The 17,331-nt window shown below is 39.7% G+C and overlaps 1 protein-coding gene across 1 annotated transcript in view; it reads left to right on the top strand.

The window, feature by feature from the left end:
• Window positions 1-12,030: 12,030 nt before the first annotated feature.
• Window positions 12,031-17,331, top strand: part of LOC115212099 (metal cation symporter ZIP8) — a 36,492-nt gene continuing 31,191 nt past the window's right edge. The window contains exon 1 of the mRNA XM_029780940.2: window positions 12,031-12,698. Coding sequence (XP_029636800.1) covers window positions 12,300-12,698 — 399 coding nt within the window. The 5' untranslated portion in view covers window positions 12,031-12,299. The remainder of the gene's footprint in view (window positions 12,699-17,331) is intronic.

Genomic DNA, 17,331 nt, shown 5'->3' with positions numbered 1-17,331 from the left:
CTTATCGACGGCCCTGGTATGGAAGACAGGTTGTTGCCTATGCAGTTTGTCTCTCTTCTTCACATTACTGATTGATCCACAGGAACAGCATGGCCATTTCAATTTGGCATCAGTGTCATCACAGGAGTTGCCAGAATAAGGTTGTAGATAAAGTCAAACTATCTCAGGAGCTCTGACTCTTGATTTTTTTCTCAGGGTCTACCCCCAGAAACCTTCCCCACAACCGAGTATGGCTACAAGGCAGTAGAGGTTTGGGATCAGGGTTTTCCTTCTAGATGGGTCCTCCCTCACCCAGGCTAATGAGCTCCATATGCCTGACTGACTTAAGTGCTTCTACTTTAGATCAAAGTAGACTTGAGAAATATAGTGGCTAAGAGGTGATTCCACACTCCTCAAAATCCTGGAACTCCTGAACCAGGGTTCCATTTCTGGATGCAATTTACCCAGGACCAATTATCCAAGTCAACTTTTCTTGCCATACTGTGGGAGAAATACTCCATTGTAGATCTCACTGAAACTTTGTAGAGGATTAGTAATTGTAGAAGACTGAAATATTTTCTGGTTCTAAAGAGGACAGATCTTCAAGATACATTTCTAACAATAATCTATGTTTAGTCGAGGAGATGCATTTATCAGAAGGGCTCTGAGTACTGCTAACAAGTGAATAATTTACAGGTTTTGCCTGATATAGTCAGTAATAATTATTTGTACTCACTGCTTTACTTTCCATGACGAATTTTATTGCCTGTAAAAATTTGATATTACTGAAGTTGAAATAGAGAGAGAGAGGGTGGGCAGGGACTGGGAAGCAGTGCGCATTAAAAAAATACTGCTAAATATAAAAGACGCCTTTACATTTGAATTACAACTAGAATATAAAAAAGGGCATACATTCGAATTATTTAATGATATTATTCTGATAGATATTAATCGACATAGAATGTACGACATAAAAAAAAAATTCCTGGCTTACATGAATCCAAATAATATATGAGTCGAAAGTACTCTTTCTATGTGTTGTAATAGATAAAATGTAATAAGAAATTTTTTCTCGTACTTTCAATTTCATTTTGATAAAAATATCAACCCAGTTAATATCCTGCACTTCTTTTGTTGTGCAATGACAATGGTCAAGTTGTTGAATGGTTAAAAAAAAAAACCTATGTACATTGTTTACTCTTTTACTTGTTTCAGTCATTTGACTGCGGCCATGCTGGAGCACCGCCTTTAAATGAGCAACTCGACCCCAGGACTTATTCTTTTGTAAGCCCAGTACTTATTCTATCGGTCTCTTTTGCCGAACCGCTAAGTAACGGGGACATAAACACACCAGCATCGGCTGTCAAGCAATCCTAGGGGGACAAATACAGACACACAAACACACACACCCATATATATATACATATATACGACAGGCTTCTTTCAGTTTCCGTCTACCAAATCTTCTCACAAGGCTTTGGTCGGCCTGAGGCTATAGTAGAAGACACTTTCCCAAGGTGCCACGCAGTGGGACTGAATCCGGAACCATGTGGTTGGTAAACAAGCTACTTACCACACAGTCACTCCTGCACCTATTTGTTTATGAAAATATATATAAAAAAAACTTTCAAAAGCTTTATTAAACATAATCCTTACTTACATTTTCTCTACAAAATTTTATTAAAAGATATGCATTATCAAGAAAGTCATAAAGAAGCAGAATCAAGGTGTGGTACACCAAACTATAGTTGTAGGTTGGGCAAGTCTTTATTATTATGTAGCTTAGCTAACAGAATCATTTGAGCATGGAGAAATACTTTGCTGCATTCATTCTGGTTCTTTGTGTAATGAGCCCAAATATTGCTGAGGCTAGTCTAATACTGTGTTTGATGGTATCGACTTATCCTCTCCCTCAAAATCATTGGCTTTGGCCTAAATCAGTAACAGTTATTTAGTCCGAGGTGAACTGAGGCTGAATAACCCATAAATATCCAATGTGTCCAATTTTCTTGAGGAATTTGGCCGTTATTTCTAATGAGTAGAGCGACTGCAAAGAGGTTTCTTTGTTGTTGTTTAAGCACTCCATATAACCCCTCATAACTTTTTGTGGGGCTAATGCAGTTTCACACCTCTCCTTGAAAAATGCATTTAAAAAAAAAATTTTTTTTGGTTTCCTACGTTTTATACATCGGAGATTACGAATATGCAAAAATTTTCTTTTATTTCACCCCCACCCAACACAAATGTAAATTTTTGATTTTATTTACTTTAAAGAAATTGTAGCGAAATGATGAACATATGCAAATCGAAATTAAATACAGAAAAAAACATTAAAGTGAAAAGCATTTGCATTTTACTTGTGTTTGCCTTAAATAATCATAAATCTATCTATATATATAAAGATGAGAATGTGTGTCTGTCTGTGTGAATCCCTAAAACTTGAGAAGTACACAACCAATTTCATTCAAATTTTACACCTGCCTTACTTAGGGTCCATGTAGTGTCATAGGCCCAAAAAATTTTAACTTCTTGCCTAGTGCGAGCCCAGAGCAATATCATATTTCCTCCACTATTTCAGTATTACATGTCAAAAGTGAAACAATAACATCTCTATTGTAATGTCAGATATTTTCACTTTAATACTGAAACTTATCTCAAATATGTACAGGCATAAATACAGATATACATACATATATATAATCTTTATATATATAAAACTGAGAATGTGTGTCTGTCTGTCTGTGTGTTTCCCTAAAACTTGAGAACTACACAACCAATTTCATTCAAATTTTACACATGCCTTACTTAGGGTCCGGGGAGTGTCACCGGCAAAAAAATATTCAACTTCTTGCTTAGAGCGAGCCCATAGCAATATCATATCTTCTCTACTTTTTCAGTATTACGTGTTAAAAGTGAAACAAAAACGTTTCTCTATTTTATGTCAGACTAGCAGTATCGCCCGGCGTTGCTCAGGTTTGTAAGGGAAATAACTATAAAGCATTTTTAGAGAGTTATAGCCAAAAAATAACAAAAAAATGGAAAAAAATGATGGTAAATTTTTTTTGAGAGTTAAAAAAGGATGGAGTTGCATCCCCTAGACAGTTTGTGGTTCGTGTTTCTGATTCTCGACCCCATGTCGAATTTATCGATTTTTTTCAGAACTGGGGAAACTTTTCAAAATTTTGGCTGCGTTAGTTTTGAATTATGACATTGGGCTATGTGTGTGTCAAGTTTCATCAGAATCGGTTGAAAGCCGTGGTCAGGGTGAGGGTACAAGCAAACAGACACACAGAAACACGCACAGACAAACTGCCGTTTATATATAGAGAGATACTTTCACTTTAACAATAAAAATAATAATAAAAATTGAATTATATGTAGTAAGTAATAATTAAAATCAAACTAAAGTAACATAACAAAAGTAAAAATAGCAATTGGTATAAAATTGCATCAATGATTTGAACTTGAACAAGTGGTTTCACATGAATGGAAATAAATTAAAAATAAAATTAGCGTGCAGAAATGGAATAGTCCAGATGAATAATAAAAAATTAAATTAAAGAAAAGACTATTGTCTATAAAGTATACAATGTAGAGAAAAAAGATTTGAACCCACGGCGGAAATCAATTTTTTGCGTTATTAGTAAGTTAATATATATTTTTGCTCTCGTACTATTATCTCTGTTATTATATACTGTTGGTCTACCTGTTTTTGTCTATTGTTGTCTAACGGACGAAGTCAGCCTTCGCGTTGGTGTTCCCCCCTCAGTGGGGGAAAACTACAATTAATTTGGATTTACCAAAGGCTTGTTAAAGCCATTTGTTCAAGATGGAGTCCCCCATCTCTTATTCGCCCGTGACGAGCGAGGATGAATACCCGGCGTTGTCGCCAGGAAAAAAAGAGGCGTTGTCGCCAAGAAAAAAAGAGGCGTTGTCGCCGAAGAAAAAAGAGGCGGCGTCGCCCAAGAAAATGGAAAAACCAGTACCAGCATCAACTCCAGCAAAAAAATTCGCTGAAGTGGCTGGGAAAAAGATCAAAAAAATAAATATAGAAAATTTTAAAAATTTGCAGACTGTGTAAAAAAAGAAGGCACAGAAGTGACTGTGGCCACAAACATACAAATACATGACGATATAGAGAAAAAAAGAATAATATATAAAACTTACGACACAACGAAAAAAATGATCCAAAAAATCGAAGAAAAAAAATAGAGTTTTGTCTAAAACCTTTTATGGATAAAATAACGTATATAAACAGAGGAAAAAGATACGGCACAGTGGAGGTGCGTTTTACTACGGAGGAGATAGCGAAGAAACTATCGATGGAGCCAATCAAAGCGGAAAACATTGTCTTACTACCATTGTACAAAGGAAAAAGGACGTCGAAAATTTCAATGAACAACATACCGCCAGAGGCAGATGCTGAATGTCTGGTGGCAGCAGTGATGGTAGGTCTGGAGGAAAAAATAAACATCCTCCAGGCCACAGTGGAGGAAGAGGAGTTTTGGAAAGGGCAAAAAATAGTGATAGCCATTCAGGCGGAGGTGCAAACACTGGAAGAAATTCCAGAAACGGTAAAGATTAGTGAAGACGAGAAAATAACAGTTTTCGTGGAGGGTAGGAAGCCAAGGTGCTTCGGCTGCGGCAAGAAGGGTCATGTAAGGGCGGAATGCCAACCCCAACCCAAACCGCAGGAAGCACCTAAGCCAAAAGAAAAAGAAGATAATGTGTCACCAGAAGCAGCGTCGGACGGCCCAGAAGGGAAGACTGAAGGTGTGGAGGTGACGGTGATAGCAGAACCAGCGGCGGAGGAAAAAAAGAGCGAGGAAAAGATAAATGAGGAGGGGTGGGCAAAAATTACCGGAAGGAAAAAAAGAAAAACGGAAACCACCCCTCCCAGAGTAATCTTAAAAAAGAAAAAAGAGTCAATGAACTCATATATGGCCGTAAAGGCAGCAAATAGCAGACTCGGAAACGTGTTGGCAGCCATGGCCAAAGTGGAGAAAGTAGTGAAAAAAAACGACTTTGTAATTTACAGAATAGGCCGGAAGGATTACGGGCGGATAAAGTCAGAATTCTTCCATGACGTAGGCCCACTTAGATTGGATGTGACATCTCCACATATATTCGAGGGCCTACGTCAGACTCCCCCACGAGGCCCAGAAAAAGAGTTAGAAGAACAAGAGAAAACCGAACCACTGATATAAGGTAAGTAATGGATTACATTTATGTTGGTTGCTTGAATGTGCGCGGCCTGGGAGCAGACTGGAAGCAAGGTCGCTTCCTGCATGATATCAGGTCGCGTAATTTAGATGTTATTGTTGCTACAGAAACCCGGTTAGAGGGGCCAAGAGGTCTACTCCCGCTGTTTGACGGCTATGAGAGTTTTTTCTCTCCTGGCAGTCCTACAGGCGGGAGTGGGGTGTTGGTCCTATTAAAAAGAAACCGGGTTTCTGAGAAAAAGTTAATTTTTGCAGATCCAGAAGGTAGGCTGGTCGTCATGGATTTGACGTTCAGTAACGGTAAAGTTATCAGACTGGTTGCAATTTACGCACCCAACCATACAGGGCAAAGTGATTATTTTCGTGAACTAGAAAACTTTCTTGGTACTTCGCATTCATTAGTGGTGCTAGGAGACTTTAACAAAGCGGATGTAGATTATGTTGGCTCGTGTCCAGATAGAAAAGGCAATAGTGGCTTCATGGAACTGCTAAGCCGCTTTGAGCTAGCAGATCCTTATAGGCTGGAATTTCCGAACGCTCCATTGTGGACATGGTCAAACAGCGACGGATCCTCCAGGTCATATTTAGATAGAATACTAATTAGAAAAGTAGACAGTAAAATAGCTAAGTGTCCACAGTTTTACCCGATCAGCTACAGTGATCATAAAATGGTCACTTGTAAGCTTGACATAGATAAGGTTAAAAATAGAGGATCCGGGTACTGGAAACTTAATACGTCCCTTTTGGCGATTAAGGAGTACAAAGACCGGATTAGGAATATAATTCAGAGGGCACTATCTGGTACCATCATTAATAACAAATGGTGGTACGCCCTCAAACGAGCCATCAAGTTTGAGTCTATTAGATATAGCATAGGAGTAGTGGCTAGAGAGGCTAGAAGGGAAACTACTCTAGTTAAGGAATTAGAGGAAGCCATGAAAACTGGCTCTGCGGCTCAGGTGGCGTCCAAGAGACTGGTGTTAAACCAGCACCTCGAGGCCAAACACATGGGCTGCATTGTCAGGGCTAGAATCCGCCATATGGGATGTGAAGGAATCAACGTCGTGAGATGGGCCCGAGTGGTGGAAGCTCGGCATGGTAACGATGCCACGATTCGATCTTTGACGAACCAACAAGGTGAGTTGATAAACGAACCCGAGGAGATGTGTGAGGCTTTTCAGGAGCACTTCGCTCAGCTTTTCGGTGAGTGCGGCGGACTGGATAGGAGGAGGGCCTTTACGGACCTACTCGACGGGCTGCCGCGCTTATCGGGGCGAGATGTGGAGGGCTGTGAAGGGCCAATCACGCCTGAGGAGGTGGTTGAGGCAATGGCGGACTGCGGCGCGGGCAAGGCGCCGGGTTTGGATGGTCTACCCTATGAGTTATATAAGAGTATGCCAGACTTGTTCGGGCACCTACTGGCGGAGGTCTATGCGAACTGGCAGCAGAACGGGCTTATACCCATCTGTGCGCCGGGGAGTAGTGACTCTCGTCAGAAAGGACCCGAGCAAGGGGGAGTGCATTGATAATTTCAGGCCCATCACTCTACTAAACACAGAGTTGAAGATTTTGGCCAAAGTGTTATCGAAAAGATTGGCGCGTGTCGCGGATGGTCTGATCGGAGAGGCACAGACATGTGCCGTTCCGGGCAGATCCATTCAGGATAATCTCCATCTAATGCGGTACACTATAGAGGGGTTTAATAGTGATTCTGGCAAGGGTGGGGCACTGGTCCAATTAGACCAATCTAAAGCTTTTGATAGGGTCGACCATCGTTACCTGGTATCTGCCCTGGCACAGTTCGGGCTGAGCCTTGGCTTCCTCAGGTGGATTATCCAAATGTATGATAACATCGACTCGGTAGTTCGGGTGAACGGCTTCTTGTCGAAGCCGTTCAAAATCAAACGCTCGTTCGTCAAGGGTGTCCGCTCTCCCCGCTTTTGTACGTGATGGCTCTCGAGCCATTACTGCGAAAACTGAGCGGCATCCCGAGACAGCCAGGTAATGGAAAATCAGTATCAGCGTACGCGGATGACATCACCATCATCGTAACCGAAATGGACCACCTATGTAAAGTAGGCAAGGCCATAGAGGTTTACGAGACGGTGACAGGAGCAAAAGTTAATCGCGAAAAGTCAGTCGGCTTGCAACTCGGCACCTGGAGAGGCAAGTCGATGCCTCCTGACAGCGTCGTGGGACGTTGGACGGAGGGTCCGATTAAACTGCTAGGGGTCTGGTTCGGTCCAGACCTCCAAATAGAGAAGAATTGGGGCGAGGTAACGAGCAAGGTGGCTGCAGTAGCCAAGACCTGGTCTTGGCGGTGGCTATCCCTGAAAGGGAGGGCGGAGGTGGCCAATGTGTTTATCGCATCGGTTATCACCTACCGCCTTTCCGTCGTTCCTTGCCCTGATTCGTGGTTGATCAAGTTGGAAAGACAGCTCTTCTACTTCTTGTGGAAGGGCGGGAAACCACTTGTGAAACGCTCTACTTGCTGTCAACAACCGTTAAAGGGTGGGCTAGGGATGCCTTGGCTGATGATGCGCAGACATGCGCTGAGGTTAAGACATCTGTGGCTCTACCTGGATGGTGAACGGGTGTGGTCTTCGCTAGCAAAACTGATGTTTCCCAAGTTCACTAGTTTCGGTGGATGGGAAACCTGGCTGAATCGTAGATCGAAACTTGGTACTTGGTACACGGAGTGTCGCAAGGCTCTCCTGCTATTCCGTCGCTCGGTAACGCCTGCGGTGGGGGTTCCACCACATTCTTCTATAGAGGGTTGGTAGAGGCGGAATGTGAAGATACCTTGGGGGAAACCCTAGGTCTCGACGATAATCAGCTGGCCAGTCTGTTCCAACGTACGTTCGAGCCGAGGACACTGGACAACTTCCAGAAGTCTCTGGCATGGCAATGCTACAGAGGAGCTCTACCTGTTCGGGATAAACTCGCAAGGCACGGTGGCCAAGACAGTCCGATATGTCCAAGATGCGGGCGGGATAGGGAAACCATCCCGCACGCGATTGTTCATTGTCCGGACGTGTCTGAGGTGTGGGTTTATGCCGAACACCTGTTGTCAGGTACACGAAGAGTACAGCTGTCGACTGAGTCGATTACAAAAATTGACCCACCGGATTTCCTCGTGAATGAAGGTAAGTTTCGTTTTCTCGTTGTAGTAGCAATTGCGAAAGAGGTGATATGGAAGACGAGAATGAAAGGTTTACAGTCAGGCAAGTTCATCTCCGGCCCTGGTTTGATGAACTATTTCATCTTTCACCTGAAAAGGAAGATAGGGCTGGAAAGAATATGCCTGACTAGGAGAGTGTATGAAGAACGATGGAAGGATGTAGCACGAAAGTTGCGAGTGAAAGATACAACATAAATGTAATACCAAGCGCAACCAAAAGTATCAGTGGGGAGGCGGGGCTCGTGGGGTCCGAGCTAAACCCGCACCCACTCCACCCGTAACGTCTTCCGGTCTGTCCCATCATTCGATTTCTGTCCATTTATTGTAATTCATGAAAAATTTTTAAATTCGATTTATTGTAAAAACCCATTCGTGTGTCTGACCCCTCATCAGATTGTATTGTCCCATCTTTGTTCGCCCCTTGTGGGTAATAATAAAACAACATGGAGGAAAGCACCATCGAAAAGTGCTTTAGTGCGACTATGAAAGGTATCTAATCAGAGGCGGTAAATTCGCCACAATAGAAGCAAGGTTTGAGTCAACAGAGCGTGCAAGGGAGTACTCGACTTGAACTTGCAAAGTGGAAATATTTTATTTTTACCTTTATATCTGGGATGTAGGACATCTCGGAAAAAAATTTAAAATGCCACACTTCTATACAAGAGGGAGGACAAGATACAATTGATCGAAATTACAAGAGACAGGCTAACAATTCCAGTCTGTTATATATTTTGAGTATTGTTATCACTAGCGATATCAAGATATAACTTTGTATTTTGTATTTTATGTGTAGATGTATATATATAGATGTACATGTAATATGTACACATATATACATGCACTAGCACTATGACCCGGCAACGACGGGTCTTTAATGCTAGAATATATATATATTATGTATCATCATCATCATCTAATGTCTGCTTTCCATGCTAGCTTGGATTAGATGATTTGACTGAGGAATGGCAAACTAGATGGCTGCACCTGGTAACGATCATGCTTGAATGGTGCTTTTTACATGCCACCAGCATGGAAGCCAGTTAGCCGCTCTGGCAATGATCACGCTCGGATGGTGTTCTTAGCGCTCAATGGATGCCAGTCATTGAATTTGATTTCAATTTCACTTGCCTCAACAGGTCTTTGCAAGCAGAGTTTAGTGTCCAATGAAGGAAAGGTACAGAAAGTGGGCTGGTTACACCCCTGGCATAGGCCACAAGGTTATGGTCTCATTTGGCTTGCTGGGTATTCTCAAGCACAGCATATTTCCAAAAGTCTTGGTCAGTAGTCATTGCCTTGGTGAGGCCTAATGTTTGAAGGTTGTGCTTCACCACTTCATCCCAGGCCTTCCTGGGTCTACCTCTTCCACAGGTTCCCTCAGCTGTTAGGGTGTGGCACTTTTTCACACAGCTATCCTCATCCATTCTCGCCGCATGACCATACCAGTGCAGATGTCTCTCTTGCACACTACATCTGATGCTTCTTAGGTCCAACTTTTCTCTCAAGGTAGTTACACTCTGTCGAGTATGCACACTGACATTACATATCCATCGGATCATACTGGCTTCATTCCTTGCATGCTTATGCATGTCCTCAGCAGTCATGTTTCACTGCTATGTAGCATGGCTGTTCCTACACATGCGTCATACAGAGGCCCTTTGTCACCAGCAGAGGTAAGAACTCTCTGAACTTTGCCCAGGCTATTCTTATTCTAGCAGCTACACTTGGTCACCTAGGTAACGGAAGCTATTGTAAGAAATAGGATCACGCTTGGTCGTATCGTGTAGGAAATACGATTGCACACGGTTCTACTCTTAACGAATTATTCAAAAGCCATAAAATACATATAACGACGATAGGACATAAGTGAATTGACACAAGTCTTCTGTTGGTAGATAAATATTATTTATTTTACATATTTTATAATCATGTGGATTTTAAGAGTTTGTAAGTGCCAGCACGTTTTGTGTCTGTGTGTTCGGGTGGCGTGAAGCATACCCAAAGGTACTGAACATAGAATTAACAATGGCATTTAGTTTACCGTTCATAGGGCAAGATGCTGGAATCTACTGGAGAGGCTTTCAGTAGTTGTATAGATTAGCGTAGCAACAGGTAGTAGCAGAGACAATCACATATCTCTGAGTTGAGCAGCAGGGTCTAAGTTAGTTCTTAGAAGAACTGGAAACCAAGACCAAAGTGTCTGTGAAATCCTGCTTTATATACTGTTTGGTTGGCTCACCGAACCCCAGAAAATGGAATTTTAACCGAAAGTCTTGATTGGCTGATTCGCAATTATGGCGCGATTAAGTCGAGACAATTCGCGTCACGTGTCAATCAGTGGCGCGGACTTCGTAGGGACCCTCGTGTCACATGTCAGCCAATCAAGTTAGTGTTTAGAACAAGAACAAGTTGACCAAAGATGGTTGTAACCTCAAACGAGATCATTCCTGCCTTGCCTTTCACACAGTGAAGATATTAGCAATCGCTATAGCCATTTTTCACAATTGCTGAAACTGTCACGCTACACTATCAACTACTAGTTTTTCTCCCTGGAATGTGGCGGAAGTTGTTCTCTGCACATTTTCAGTGTTTATTGCTCCTGAGCATATATATATATATATATATATACGGATAGTCTGATTCTGTCATTTGTTTCTGATTGTAATTTCGGGGGAGGAGAGGTTGTTCTTCTTTATAATTTCTGAATTTAAATTACAAACATTTTTTTTTTGCTTAAATCCCAGCAACAGACACCCCTTGGGCACATCACCATTCCATTAAATGTGTTTACCGAGAGAAAAATATTGAAAAATATCAATGCATGTCAGAGTGATGAAGAAACGAGGAAGTATTAGGTGGTCGTGGGATGTGCTAAAAACGCCATCGAAATCTCTCTTAAATCACACCTGTTCGTCTGAAAATTATTTTTGAAATAATAAACGGAACCAAATGGCAGATTCGAACTGGGATCTTTTCCTTTTGAACGGCACATGTCAACACAATTTCTAGTTAACTAAACACTTTAAAATTTCGTATACTGGTAGAATGTGTCAGAATAAAACATTTTTTTCTCTTAGCTGTCTTGATAAAATTGTAATTCGTTTGGAGGCGATTCATTGGTTAAAATTCGAAAAATTAAACTACGTTAAACAAACGAATTACAATTTTATCAAGAAAGCCAAGAGAAAAAAGTGTTTTATTTTGAGACATTCTACCAGTATACGAAGTTTTAAAGTGTTTAGTTAACTAGAAATTGTGTGGACATGTGCCGTACAAAAGGAAAAGATCTTCGAACCGTACATATTTTAAAAATTTGACAAAAAAAAATTCGAGAAAGGGTGGAAATTTTAGGATTTATGGGGTTGGGGGAATTAAAAGATTTGAAGATGAAATTTTTTTTTTGTATAACCGTATGAATTCCCGTAGGTAGAATAAATTCAAAAAAAATTTCCGAAAATTCCCCTAAATATAAATGTATGAGGGATTATACGGAGTGCTTAAACCGCAACTCTGCCGTTGGTTTGTGTTACTGTGGGAGATATGGTGCCTGTAGTGACTAATAATGACGAGTGCGTGAATTGTAGCCATCTGAGAGATGTGGTGGTAAGAGAAAAAAAATCAACGTAGTCATTGTCGTAGCGATTATAATGACGCAAACATTGGTGGTAATAGATGTGTAGCTTACAGAGCTAGCAACGACAGTAGGCAGCAAAATCACGCGAGATCTCGAAGCGACATATCATAACATGGGAGAAGCTATCTATCCTCGTTTTACTTTCTGTCCATTGCACGTGGCTTATTTATCTACTCGGAGCCGGGTCCTTCTGTATGGCTGGTCGTGAGCTCGTGTATATCTGTAGTGAGCCGATATACATACACCTTTTGATGTCTCACGTTTCTTGTTCTGTATTTCATTGATCATGTCTTCTAGTTGCGCGGACTTTCGTCCTGTCTGTTTGTACCACATCATCATTATTCTGTTGATTATCTCTCCTGTATCATTGGCCGATGGATTCAGCGATGATGTTTCTAAAATCGGGACTCTTTCGTTCTCCTCGAAAGCTCATCGCAATAATTTCATCAACGTCACCAAAGAATATCTGGATGAGATTATGGATCTTTTTGGAACTAATGGAACAATGAATTCACACCAATTCGCACAGATGATCGAAGAATTTAAGTCACACGCACATCGTAACTCGCATTCTACGAAGCGTCATTCTAGTGGAGATGAGTCTGTTACACATAATGCTAAAACAACTAAATATCAATTATATAATGCCAGTGAAACGACACTCGAAAATCCACAGTTCATTAAGGTTAGTAATTGATATTCCTTGGAGTTAAAGACTACGCACACCACCCGTTTTCGGCGTAACGAAAATCCTAACCTTAAACCCAAACGCTGGGTGTGCGTATTCTTTACCTTCGCCTGATTTTTTCACCCTTGTTGCTTTGCAAATATTTTTGTTTTACTTGGATATTTTCTTATTTTTGTTATATTTGGGTATAGTCATTTTTTTTTCTTTTAGTTTCTGCTTTTACTTGTAATTAACGTCAGTATAAATGACATGGGAAGAATGCTATAGATACAAGTATGTAAACAAACAGTAATACAGGAAGATGGGAGGGAGAGTTCGGGCAAATAAAAGATCCTCACCCGGGCACACACAAAAAATAATAATAATAATTAACCAGGCCTGGCGGGGTGTTAACAAGTGGGAAAAACGAATATGAAAAAAAAATGCGCACTGATGACCGGGGGAGGGGGGTTCTTTCGGAAAATTCACAAGATCCGATTTTTCCGTCATAACTTCGGGTAAAATGGATATATATATATATATTGATTTTTTTTTATGGAATCCCACGTTTTTAGTTATGAAGGATCCGATTCTGAAAACTAAAAAAATTTCAGAAATCACATTTTCAAAATTCACCCCACCCGATCCCTTCATTTTCCCCCTTTTCCGGATTTTTTTTTTTTTTTGCGAAATACGTAGACAAATACGAAGATTACGATTCTGAAAAAAATTTGCTTGTAAAATTTAAATTTTTCAACAAGAAAAAAAATATATATAACATTGCCTATATATATACCCCCAAGCCTTCAAGCCGGCTATCCACATACTAGAAATAACAGCCAAATCTCACAAAACTGCAATAACATAATGAAATTTCGAAAATGCGAGCCAAGTTATATTTGTGTCACATTTTTCAGCGGACTTTAGGAATTGCTGTCCCACAAGGTTTGGAATTTCTTCATTTTTTTTTTTTTTTGTCGGCATCTTTCCAAATTATTTTCTTGTATCCTACATTTCTAAACAATCGGAGGAAGTCGTTTATTAAAAAAAAAAAAAACCCCTCCTCCCGCCTCATCACACTTGATGACATCAGCAACCACTAAAATGATTTTCTATTTCGTTATTTTCACTGTAGTGGAGGTGCAATGGCCCAGTGGTTAGGGCAGCGGACTCGCGGTCATAGGATCGCGGTTTCGATTCCCAGACCGGGCGTTGTGAGTGTTTATTGAGCGAAAGCACCTAAAGCTCCACGATGCTCCGGCAGGGGATGGTGGTGATCCCTGCTGTACTCTTTCACCACAACTTTCTCTCACTCTTACTTCCTGTTTCTGTTGTACCTGTATTTCAAAGGGCCGGCCTTGTCACTCTCTGTGTCACGCTGAATATCCCCGAGAACTACGTTAAGGGTACACGTGTCTGTGGAGTACTCAGCCACTTACACGTTAATTTCACGAGCAGGCTGTTCCGTTGATTCGGATCAACCGGAACCCTCATCATCGTAACCGACGGAGCGCTTCCACATTTTCACTGTATCCCGTATTATGAAACATTTGTGATTCGCATTTAAAAAGATCTTACCCACCTTACCCCGTCATCGTATCTTTTTCACGATTAAAATGATTTCTCTTTTTCATCATCTTTTGCCTGGACCTTTTCTTTTTTCCACTTTTGCCATTCTTTTAAATACTTCAAAATCAAAATTGTGTAAATATGTGTGCCAAAAACTATTTAAACATTAAAGAAATAGATTTTTGGGAGATCACTTATTAATGAAAGTAAAGAAACTATTGTTACCGAGTGTTTATTTATTTTTGTCCCCTAATTACATATTTTTATCACACTTGCCATTCTGCAAAAACTTTTTTCTGTACATGTTGCATAGAAATTAAACGAATTAAAAGCAAAACAAGAATTTATCAGGACGTAACTCGATTTCATTCCCTCACACCAAAATTGTGGGCTAGTCATCCTTCACTAAGAGCTATCGATTCAGTTCAGGATATCAACATTTCACAAAATTCTCCCTCCCACAAAAGAAAGAAATGTTTTGAAATGAAGAAACAAAAAACAAACAAAAAAAAAAAAAAAAAACGCTTTTCAGTGGCGGGAAGTACGTTTTCTCGGAGATTGCTATTGCAAAAAATAGACCTCTGAAAGAAGTGTCTGTAATACAATAATTTTACTTGTTTGAAATGTAGAAAAGAATATCTTTAATGGGTCCAAAAAAAAAAAATCTCAGGGCATAGATTACGATTATAAAGAAATTTGTGGGGAAATTTTTTCCGAGGGGTGGGAAGAGGACTTTTGGAAAATTCACACGATCCGATTTTTCCCCTCATAACTTTTAGGAAAATCGATATCAGCGCAACCGTACCAAGTTAAATAAAGAAAAAGGACATGTTGGAGAATGTCGTTCCTTACCGTCTTTTAGAAAAGGTCGACGAATAATGAGCGGAGTTTCGGCCACAGGTTGGATTTTATTCCTTTTGACTCGGATTTTTCCAGTTTCCTTTTCACTGTTTTTGAAAATTATTTTAGAAGGTTTTATGAAAAAAAAAAAAAAATTGAAAATTTATTACTTTTTTTGCTTCCTCGCCTCTGCACCGATTCTGGTCCAATTTTTTATTTGTACTATTCACTTAAAAACGATGGGAGAAGTCTTTTCAGTAAAAAAGGAAAAAAAACATCAGTGTCCACTCTTAACATCATTCTTATTCGAAATCCATTACCACTTAGTAAATTGCCAACATCAGTAGGGGGTATGATCTACAGTCAGCTGTTTAATTACAATTGATTTACATTTAGTTAGATATCAAGTCTTTTGACTATAATTTAACATCAACTTCAGATCTTATCAAAACAGCATCCTACTCTTGTTACCCTGCCTTATTTGAAGGTTCCTCTTTGTTCAGATTTCTCCATTCTGTTAAAGCTCCTTTAGTTTTCTTAAGAAATTAGGAACTCCTGTTAGCAAAGGAATTGTCTAAAGAGGATGCTGAATAACAAGGTATTGAAAAGTTTTCACATCTGCAACAATCCAAACCATCATTATGCAATGGCCTAAGTTTGTACCTAGACAAGCTCATCTGACAAATTAACATTGTATATTATCTCAAATTTTTGTTGTACAAGGTCAGGCCAAAATCAGAAGATACAGGATTGCTTTTTAAAAAATAGATGGGTTTTGTTATCAACATGCAAAGCATTTGTATGTCTTTGATATTATTAAGAAGACTATGCAAATTTTGTATCTTTGCCAAGATAGTCATTGGAATGTGAAGATCAGTTAATGATGTTATGAAGAGCAACTAATTTTGTACTAATCTAAATCGTTAATATTAAGAAGTTTCACATAGATTCTCTGTAAGTCTTTCAATAGAGTTCAGTACTTGGGACTGGATAACTTGACTTGTACACTTATAAAAGTGCTATGAATTGCTTGAGAATTCTTTTTACAGTTATTTGTATGTTAATAGCCAACCAAAGATGAATTGTGTATAATGTTATATGGAAAATTACAAGTGTTTTTTGGCCTCAAGTCAACCCTGATTGTGCTAAGGCATTCTAGCGATGACTATCCTATTTTCCATATGTGCATTGAACCGAAGATCACATTATCAAAAGTATCCCTATTTTAAGATAGTACAAAACGATTTTGAAGGTACTTTTACTGCTGTTTCCATCAAGTTCAGTTTACTATGTGAGGTGCTCTCTTTAGTCCAACAACAGCTGTGATGCATAGCATGCTTCAGTAAATTTCAAAGTCTTGAATTTTAGTATTTATTCTTCATTGAAACTTTGGTAACAATGTATTTGTGTGTGTGTGTGCATTTCTTTAAGAACTTAGGTAGTGCTATTAAATTAGACATGGCCTGAGAAACTTCAGCCGAAACTTATCTAAGTAATCTAATCTATGCTGTAACCTTTTAATCAAAGCATGACAACATGGTTAGAGGCTGATATCTTTAACATTTCTGATGGTCGTAAGTATAAAAAAAATTATGATTTTTTTTTTCAGTGTGAGTGACCAGATTAAACTCTGCTTGCCCTGCCTTGTGGGCACCATGTTAATTTCTTCTTTGTGTATGCGCTGTGTCTTCATTCAGTGGGAGAAATTCTATATCTTTTCTATGTTAATCTTAGAAATGCTTTTCTTTCCACACGAACTGGCAACAAAATCATTCAATCAAGTAACTTTAATACCAGGATAGGTAACAACTGCAATACATGGTCTAGTTTGGGATGCTTTGGCCTAGGCAAAATGAAAAGTTTTCTACATATGCTGCAACTATGTTCTGAGTTCAGCCTTGTGTTAAGTAACATAATGTTTTGTCCGAAACTCAAGCATAAAGCTTCCAAGACTCACCTTCAGTCAAACCAAGGCCATCTTTTTGATTTTGTTTTATTACATAAATGTGACATTCATGATCCATGTTGTTATAAAGTTTTGTGTGGAATTACATGTTGGAAAGACCACTACCTTGTATGAATAAACCTGAAGCTGGTTGTAAGGAAAAAGTTCCAAAATAACTGAATGTTGACAAACTGTGAGAACCAGTTCATGAAGTTCTAGCAAATTCATTGCTTGATGGTTTAGATATTATTGAAGCATCATTAATCAACATATCCGTGGATATTCAACTGACCTTTG

Source organism: Octopus sinensis, linkage group LG5, assembly GCF_006345805.1.
Source record: "Octopus sinensis linkage group LG5, ASM634580v1, whole genome shotgun sequence".
NCBI classification, from domain to species: domain Eukaryota; kingdom Metazoa; phylum Mollusca; class Cephalopoda; order Octopoda; family Octopodidae; genus Octopus; species Octopus sinensis.
The sequence above is the reverse complement of the archived record's forward strand: the minus strand, read 5'-3'. Positions and strand labels throughout refer to the sequence as shown.